The sequence below is a fragment of the Onychostoma macrolepis genome, chromosome 04 (genome assembly GCF_012432095.1).
Source record: "Onychostoma macrolepis isolate SWU-2019 chromosome 04, ASM1243209v1, whole genome shotgun sequence".
NCBI lineage: Eukaryota > Metazoa > Chordata > Actinopteri > Cypriniformes > Cyprinidae > Onychostoma > Onychostoma macrolepis.
In genome coordinates this window covers 34,702,445-34,712,638 of record NC_081158.1, presented here as the reverse complement: position 1 = coordinate 34,712,638, position 10,194 = coordinate 34,702,445, and the positions used below count along the sequence as shown (strand labels likewise).

The 10,194-nt window shown below is 35.7% G+C and overlaps 1 protein-coding gene across 1 annotated transcript; it reads right to left on the bottom strand.

Annotated features, from left to right (window-relative positions):
* LOC131539321 (protein FAM180A) lies at positions 1–9,751 on the bottom strand. Its single transcript, XM_058773815.1, has 3 exons — positions 9,545–9,751; positions 4,813–4,910; positions 1–744 (listed from the first exon to the last, which is right to left on the bottom strand). The coding sequence occupies exons 1-3, from the start codon at positions 9,621–9,623 to the stop codon at positions 409–411; spliced, it is 513 nt and encodes a 170-aa protein (XP_058629798.1). The 5' UTR covers positions 9,624–9,751; the 3' UTR covers positions 1–408.
* Between the last annotated feature and the right edge of the window lie 443 nt (positions 9,752–10,194).

Below are 10,194 nucleotides of genomic sequence, written 5' to 3'. Positions count from 1 at the left end.
TAAATTATGTTTAAGTAACATTTTGCTAACATTCCAGATTAGTTATAAAAACATTATCTCAATGTTCTTTCAACATCCATTTTTTTCTTGGTTCTCTGAGTGAATGTCAGAGAAAAGATGAAGGGTGTGTTCCATTTTTATCATTTTGCAAACATTACGGAAACATTACTTTCTGAAACTCTAAAAAGTTAGACGAACCTCCAACTAAAAGGTTTCAGAAGAACGTCCATGAGCAACGAATATATAATGTGCAAATGTTTTGATCATCTTATTAAAGACCAGATCACTTTGAACGAGTGCGACTGGAGGAACTTTGTTCATAGCTTTCAGAGAACCATGCCAGAACGTTCCCTGTTAGCTGGGACAGCCCCCGGTTGAGAAGCACTGCATGTGATGTGAGTCTCTCAGTCAGTCATCTGCAGGCCGCAGGTCTCCTTTAATGGCTTTATAGAGTCGTAGGAGTGCGTTCGCCCACAGCTCCCTCTGGTGGCCGGGGCTGGTGTGTGGCAGTTGTTGAGCGGTGAACACCATCGTGAGGACGGTGCGCTCAAAGTCGTCCATCTGCAGTGAGCCACGGTGCTGCTCCAGCTGAGCACTGAGCCGCTGGATCTCAGAGAGGCTTCTGGGAAGCACGTCCTCACACAGGACCTCCAGAACCTCCAGCTTCCTCATGGACGCCAGCTCGTGATCAGATATGTGGAGCGTCCCGTCCTCCGCATCCATGTGCCCTCCCGACCACAACACCTGTGAAACAAAAACACTGTCACCTCATTGCTTTATATAGCGCTTTCTACAATACAGATTATTATACACTCTTTTAGAAATAAAGGTACAAAAGCTGTCACCTTTTCAAAAGGTACATGTTTGTACCTAAAAGGTCTATTTTGGTACCTTAAAGATACATATTAGTACTTAAAGTGTACATATTTGAACTTAATAGGTACAAAAGTGTACCTTTTGAAAAGGTACCGCCCCAGTGACAGCTTTTGTACCTTTATTTCTGAGAGTGTAGACCAAATTTATGAACAAACATTCTTCCAGTAACATCAAGTTAAAACAGCACAAAAACATTAGGCTGTTTATATATTGTTCTTTTTTCTGAAATGTTTTAGTTGGATGTTCATATAACGTCTGTTTCTACTTGTTTTGGAATGTTCAGAGAACATTCAAAAGTAACATTCCCAAAAGTCTAAAGTGGAATGTAACATTCAAATAAAGTAACAAATTGTGTTGCCTGAGAAAATAACAGTAGAATGTTACAAAGAAAATAGTATCATTATTCAGTTCAGTTTGATAACTTCATCAATTATGAAATAAATCTGATTTCGCTATAAAGCAGCTCTATAGAATGACGACAGGCCACAGAATTTTAGAAAAATTAAGTACAAACGATGTTAATATGGCCACAATATTAAGTCAGTTTACCGGTCCAGAGTTAATTATTCCACATATACCGTGGTTACTACACCTGGATACCTTTTCTCAGATGTTTTATTTCGAGATGATTTTAGCCTGCTGGTCACCAGAGCACTCGTGCATTGATTATTGTCACCAACAGAGGGCGCTGCGAGCTACATTGAGTGCTTGGTCACGTGCCGCTACTTCATTCGTGAAGAACCTGGACGACAGCAGCGCTATTATCATCAATTCTCAAAAGAGACACCATTGTCCCTATCAAGGTAGTATGTATTAAAATAATACTGTTTGTATGTACTTTATAACTATGATTTCATGACTCCTGCTGTTTTAACAGACTGAAATCGATGGAGATATTTTAATGAACCTAACTGAGACTATGAAAGCTTAAATATTACCAAAAATGAAGGATTAAGTTAAATTCATAAGATTACAAGAAAACCTAAAGACTGAGATGCCAGCAAGACCACAGACACCACGAGTAAGTTACTACTCTACGGGACAATAATCCAAACACAAACCTCAAAAACAACACAAAAATGGGTCACTGAGCACAAAACCAAGCTTCTGCTGGTCATTCCAGTCCTCTGACCTGAACCCTGTAGAACATGAGTGACCTGAAGAGAAGAAGCTGTGAATCTAAAGGGTCTGGAGTGATTCTGGATGAAGGAATGGTCTCTGATCTCTTGTCAGGTGTCTCTAACCTCATCAGGCATTATAGGAGAACATTTAGAGCTGTTAAACTGACAAATGGAGGTTTCAAAAAGTATTGACTAAAAGGGTGCCGTTAATTGTAGCCAATGTGTATTTGAGAAAAACATTTATTTCATAATGATATTTCCCCCAATTTAAAATTCTTATTATCCAATGAAAGGTTAGATTTTTGTGATTTTTTTAAATAAAAGATCAAAAGGATTAACAATGCAGATTAATTTTCACAGCCGCCTTTGATCATATTTACCAAGGGTGCCAACAATTCTGACCACGTGTGTATATTAACATTTATATGGGAACATGCATGTTACATATGTAACCAAATCTGACAAATATATTTTGTAATATATATCCATATATGTATGACTATGTGCGTGCATACAGTATATATTAATATATAGTAAATATAATATTGTTAATATCTACTAAATGTATGTGAAAATGCACTTGTACTAATAATATTATATATATATATATATATATATATATATATATATATATATATACACACACACACTCATTTTTGAACCTTTTCTTCTAAGAGTGTACAGAATACGAACAAAAAAGAAAGTTTTGCTAACATTTACAGGAAAACATTATTTCTGAATACTCTAAAACAAAGAGTAACTTGCAACTAACATTTCAGAAAAGATGTTCCATGAATGATGTATGAATAATGTTTTTGTTTTGATGTTTTGAGAACATTATTAAAGACCAGATATGTGACCCTGGACCACAAAACCAGTCTTTCATATATTTATAGCAATAGCCAATAATACATTGTATGGGTCAAAATTATCCATTTTTCTTTTATGCCAAAAATCATGAGGATATTAAGTAAAGATCATGTTCCATGAAGATATTTTGTAAATTTCTTACCGTAAATGTATCAAAACTTAGTAATATGCATTGCTAAGAATTCATTTGAACAACTTTAAAGGCGATTTTCTCAATATTTTGATTTTTTTGCACCCTCAGATTCCAGATTTTCAAATAGTTGTATCTCAGCCAAATATTGTCCGATCCTAACAAACCATACATCTTATTTATTCAGCTTTCAGATGATATATAAATCACAATTTTGAAAAATTGACACTGGTTTTGTCGTCCAGGGTCACATATTTTGGATGAACATTCTATTAATGTCACAGGAAGAACGTTTGTTCATAACTTTGAGGGAATCTTCTGAGAACATCCTTTGTTAGTTTTGTTCTCATCTAACAGTGTCAGTGCAGTTAAACTGATAATATTACTGAATATTTAGCCTCTTTTAGAAGAAGCACCAGAATACAAATGAACTCTTGATTGGCTCAGATTGATTCAGCGACGCTCAATAAAACAGCAGTTCTGGATGATTCTGCAGAGCCTCATATCTGATCTGTGATGAGAGTTCAGTCTGATGTCTCGTTCAATCTGTCTTTAGCGTGTGATGAGGCCGATCGACAGGCTTTAGTTTGTGTCTGATATCATGCAGACTCATTCAGCGCCACGCCGCTGGAATATTAATATGTCTTTTTTGTATTGAGTCTAAATGGAGAACTCGTGCATCTCTCAGTATGGAGCGGCTGATGGATCTGACAGCGCAGGAGATTGCAGAACTCAGCGCAACTCAATAACTGAATAAACTCAAGTGTATGAAGAGCTAATAAGAGCTGAGCTATTGATCGCTTCCTTCATTCAACCAAAGATGCTGAAAAGCACATTAAACACTGCAGATAAACAACACAGATGAAAGTTTCAGTGCTCAGCAAACTTCAGTTTCGGCTAAAGTTTCTAGTGAGAAATAAAAACAGACACAAGTCAGTCAATGCAGAGCTCTTCTGAGCTTGATAGAAACTGATAAGTCTCTGAGCTCAAATAAAAAGCCGTGATAGTTTGAATATAGTTTGAGACATTGTTGAGATTTCTAGAAGCGTTATTGTAGTATCACTGAGATATAGTTTCTATTAATATTTAGAATTTTTTTTTTTTTTACAATTTCTATTTGGTTTTGTAATTTTTTGTATTTTTGTTATATTTTTATATTTTTTGTTTATATAGTTTTCATAAAGTTTTAGTTATTTAGTTACTTTTATGTAAAATATTTTAGTATCATTGAGATGCTACACTATTTGTTAATATTTATAATTAATTTTATTTTCATATTTTCTGCATTCATGTTAATTTTAAGCTTTTAGTCATTTCATTGTGTCTTTGTCAATTTTTTTATTATTATTATTTTTTTTCTATTTTTATTTTAATATATCAGTCAGAAAAAAAAGACATTTGCCTTGGAAACTAGATAAAATAAAATAAAAATTTAATAATTTGTTTCAAGTAAAGAATATGTCATTTATTTATTTTACTTCACTATCCAGTTGAAATTGTATTACAGTTAACATTTACTTTATTTCAAGTAACAATTTTAGTTCTAGTTAACTATAATAACCCTGATCTCTAGAACCAATGTAAAAAGTCTCACTGAAACATCAAATCTTTACTGAATAATCAGTTTGACTCTGAAATCTCGTCTCATTACTAAAGTAAATGGGTTACAAATGCTGTTTGACGTTGCCTTAGAATCTCCATGTAATCGCTCTGCTGTCTTGGAGAAAGAGTTGACATATTAAATACACTGAATTTGTGATTTTTCTTTGTTATGGGTAAATATCACGGCATATTGCACACCAGCGTGAGCCGTACCTCATACAGAAGGCTGGCGTCCTCCGCTGATTTCTGAAACGTGGGGTTGAGCAGCGCTGGCGTCCCTCGCTTCACTCTGAGGGCTGATGGGAACAGAGCTGAGAGACAGAGAGGATCATGTGTAATGTGTTATGTGACTGATCACACACTGAAATTCTCACAGCAAGTTCTCTAGTCAACAACTGTTGCTGGTTTAGACTCTCTACAGTGATTCTCTACCGCAGTGCAGTCGCCTCAAAATAACGTCCTCAACCAGCAGATTCTCAGACTAAAGCAACTGCTAATGTTCAGACACAAGCAGGAGTTTGAGAGGGTTGTTTATGTCGGATTGGGTCAGTTTAATGAAAAAAAGCATTGAAAGTTACAGTAAAAACAGTAGCTGTGGTTGCCAGAACTCTACCGTAAAAAAAATACGGTAGCAACACTTCAAGTTTTACAGACTGACCATATTTCATCAATACCAAATTAATGAATTGTGCTTTTTACCTTTCTCATATACTGACAAACTCATTAAAAATAAGGAGATAAAGAGAAAGATACATGAATTAAACTTTAACACAGAAGCAATATGATGTCATACACAAAACAGCATCCTGGTAACAAGCGACACTAAAATAATGCAATAAACCTTATTTTAACAGCATGTAACATAAAACCCTAATGAACACTAAGAACTAGGAAGAAATGTAGTTATTGCAATGTAAAACCATCAAATATGATTCTTTAAATTCAGATGTGAACTTTCCCAGTTAACAAAACTCTTGTTATAAGAACGTTTTTTTTAATGTTCCTATTAAGTAATAAAAATGTTGTTTTTTTCCCCCAAATGTTCTCTGAACGTTCAAAAAACGTTTTTTCTCGCATATGTGAACATTAAGTGAACATTCCATTTGATAATTTTGCACACATTGTGAACGTTACTTTTGAATGTTCTCTGAACGTTCTAAAACAAGCAGCCTAGTAACATTTAAAAAACGTTACATTCACTTTTAAAAATGAACGCTCAGCTAAAACCTTTTGTGAAAACGGTTTTGTGCTAACATTATTAAAGACCCAATAACTTTGAGCAAATATTCTGTTAATGTTCCTTGAGGAACGTTTGCCAAAGTTCTAGTAGCCTATTAGCTTTGATATCCCACAATCCTGTGCGATACATTCCATGAAGGTTGAGCTAAAAAAAAAATAAAGATGGCATTTGAAAGTTGCGTTTGTGTGTAAATGTATATTTCTGACTAACTTTTTGCACTTCTGATGTTATTTCTAGCTAGAAATCAGTATTATAGTAAAAAATATGCATTTAGTTATCACCAAAAGTCATTCTATTTTGCTGTAGATCATTAAACTAAAGAACCATCTCTTTCTCACCTTTTTATAATCTGAGGAACTTTTGTGACACGAAGAAGCTTTTGTGGAGCAGAAAGGTTCTTCAGATGTTAAAGGTTCTTTACGGAACCATTTAGACAAAAAGGTTCTTCTGTGGCATCGTGAAGCACTTTTATTTTTAAGAGTGAAAATCAGTTTCATGAGGTGCCTTCGTGCAAAAACGCTGTCTGCAAAGTCACTGCCTAGGCTTTAGGACACAGCCCATATTTTACTCTACAACTAGGCCTGTGTTGATTTTTCACCTTATATATTACCTTTGACCTTACTGTTAATAATAAACAGGTTTTTGTTGATTTTAAAAGTCCTTTAACGTTACAATTACAATAGTTTCAACAGTGTTGTTTATTTCCTGATGTTTTAGCGCATGTGTTCGGCAGCTGCTCATGTCAGCGGCTGACGGACAGCGAGGCGCCTGTCACTGGAAGATATTGGTCTCGTTCCGTCATGACGGCTGCGTTTAACATCTGCATTACAGGCCTGCAGCCGAAAGACACGCATCTCTGACTGTGAATAACGCAGGATGATATCACTTAAGTTGGGATGGGTTATTAGTCATCCAAACAACTAGCAAGTGAAATTAACTGGTTAATGACAGTACACTTAGTCCTTTAGCAGACGCTTTTATCCAAAGCGACTTACAAATGAGGACAATGGAAGCAATCAGATGATGTGCAAGTGCTATAACAAGTCTAAGTCTGAACAACAGGCTTGAACCAAAAACATACTGAAGTTGGCGGGAGCTGGTCACGTGTTTGGTCCGCTCAGGATGTCGCCAACATCACACACATTCCACATCTGTTTGCACCGATCAGCTGCAGATGTGTGTCGGTGGGTCTTGAGACTCTCACCTTCGCAAACTTGATCCTCCTGCTCTAAACTGACCTTTAAAACCCCATAAACACAGCCGAGCCAAAGCCTACAGCCGCCGCCAACCTTCTCCTCGTGACCGCCGCAATTCCATGGAAATGAGACATGCAGGCATGTGGACGATGTTACTTCACGAAAACATTTTTCTGAGGAAAACACTCAGTAAGTGTCAGTGTGTGTCCTCAAAGATTAACCACATACTCACAGAAATATATTTCAAATTAACACTTTCAGTCTGGATGCATTAAATCGAGTCGCTGTAAAAACATTTATAATGTTAAGACTTCTATTTTTGTGAATCGTTTCCACAGAAATATTGGGCAGCACACAACTGTTTTCAACATTGGTCAGAAATGTTTCTCGAGCAGCAAATCAGCATCTTAGAATGATTTCTGAAGATCATGTGACACTGAAGACTGCAGTAATGATGCTGAAAATACAGCTGTGCATCACAGGAATAAATTACAGTTTACAGTATAATCACATAGAAAACTGTTGTTTTAAATTGTAATAATATTTCACAATTTGACTGTATTTTTAATCAAATAAATGCAGTCTCGGTGAGCAGAAGAGACTTTCATAAACATTAAAAAAATCTTACTGACCAAACTTTTGATTGGTCATATAGTATTTGGACACTTAAGTCTCTCACACACACATGTATGTTCTAAGAACGTTTTGCCAACGTTCCCATTCGGAATACGAACATTCCATTTTATCGTTCGCAAACATGATGGAAATGTTACTTTTGAATGTTCTTAACATTCTTAAACATTTAAAAAACGAACATCCAACTAAAGTGTTTCAGGAAAAAAAAAACACCATTCAATTAACGATGTATCATTAGTAGAGCATTATTAAAGACCAGAAAACGAACATTCTATTAACGTTACTGGAAGAACGTTCCTTTCAAATCTCATTCACTCGAATGTCCTGCAGGTTTTGAACAACATAGATTGAGTAAATGTTGTTTTGGGTGAATTACTCCTAGAAATGCATACCAATGCATAAGACTGTAACTTTAAGGACGTTAATCTGAAAAAATAACCATATTTTGACTCAACAACCCGATAAATTTAAAAAAAGGAGGTATAAAGTGAAACTAAAGTGCTGCAAAGAGCCAATGAAGATCTTTTATTTGAGTGTTTATTCCAGTGATTTCACACACTCACAGTGCGTATCATTAGTACTTTGTTTTGATTAAAGGACTAGTGAGGTGGAAACTGTTTGGTGGACGCTTTGCCAAATTCCACTCGGAGGTGAACGTCCTACAAGCGCTGGAGTAATTGAACATCTCTGTTAGCGGCTGCAGTTACGGCTCATAAAATCCCATCAAAACCTCCCAAAAACGCTTGACTTTGAGTCCAAACACGGACGCCAGAGGCCCGGCTCGTGCCCTTAGACGGCGGAGGACTCTAATGAAATGTCAGAGCAGATATATACGGAGACTCGGAGCCACCGGCACCGCCAGCATCCCGCCGTTATCGGCCCCCGTTATCCCGCCGAGCGCTCGCTTCCACAGATCTCACCTTGAAAGTGCAAGGTCACCAATCTCACATGATTAGCACTTCACATCCCACAAACAACACCAACTCATCCATCACATCTGCTGTGTTTGTTCCTCTGGAGGTTGGCTGCAGGTCAAACACTGATATTGATTTTGATTTTCTGTTTTCATTTTAGTTACCTTTTTTGTCATTTTTACTAGTTTTTTACGTTTTAGTTCATTTATTTTTAGTTATTTTAGTACTTCATCATAAAGTGAATGAAAATGTGTAATGTTTTACTTAAGGGAACTATCTAAAATAATTTTTTTTTTTTTTTTAATGATTTTTTAAAAATGCTTTTAGTTAATGATAACAACTCCTCTACTTTGGAAGACCATATTAAAAAATTACAGAATAAAAAAAAAACATCTGTGACTTTTTATCTCACAATTCTGACTTTTTTCTTGCAATCCTGAGTTTAAATCTCACAATACGGACTTTGTTTCTTGCAAATTTCAAAATTTTCTCAAAACCTTACTTAATTGTTCTGAATTCTGAAATTATGTCTCAAAATTTGGACTTTGTTTCTCACTATTTTTTCCGCATGTATAAAAACATAAAAAGGTAATTGCAACTTAAGTCTTACAATTCTGACTTTTTCCTTGCAATTGAAAGTTTATCTAACAATTCTGACTTAAAAAAAAAGAAAAAGTTTATATCAATTCTGAGTTCATGAAAATAAAGTCAGAACTGTGAGATTTAAGTCAAAATCACTTTTTTTTTATTCTGCATGGGCTTCCATATTCTGGAAACCACATATTCAGTTCTAATGAAATACGAATTTTGGTAACAAAAATTTTTTTCTTGACTTCAGATGTTTCCCAACTTTGTTGGCACAGTTTATATGTGTCCACAAAACTCATTTCAAGCATTTAAGCAGAAGCGTGTTGATTTGAAGTGCTCATGCTCTGTAAATGAGTGATCTCCTGTCGTACCTTTCCTCCAGTGCAGAGACGCAGTGATGGACATCTGACACATCAGTGCAGACACAGACAGAATCCGGAGGGCCGTCATACTGTTTCTCCTCTTCTCTCGCTGCTTCTTAGTCAGGCCAAGAGACCGTGGCGCTCAGCGGTAAATAAACAGAAGCTCACAGACAGACACAGAGAGAGCGCGAGAGAGTCTGGCCCCATCTGTCTCCTCTTGTTGTCCCTCTTCCTTCAACATACTACCTATTTCTCCTCCCTCTTTTACGGTGCTGGAATGTGTGTGTGTGTGTGCGTGTGTGTGTTTCATCTGGAAATAATCTCAACTCAAACACAATCTGTCTGTTTTTCTCAAAGGCACCAAATTCATCAGCACCAGCTTTCTGTGGCATGCAGATCAGCCATATATACAGTATATAGCACATCAACTGTGATGAAATAATAATATATAAATAAAATAAAATATAGTGTATTATATATAAAAAAAGTTATTTCAGCTGGTTCCAAGACTGATTTTCTCATTTTTGTTTAGCTTGGCTTAAAGTACTAAAATAACTAAAATAAATGCTAAAAAAAGAGGAAAATATAATTCACCTACAAAATAAAATTTGATCTAATATCATAAGAAATACAACTAATAAAAAATAAACATATGAATA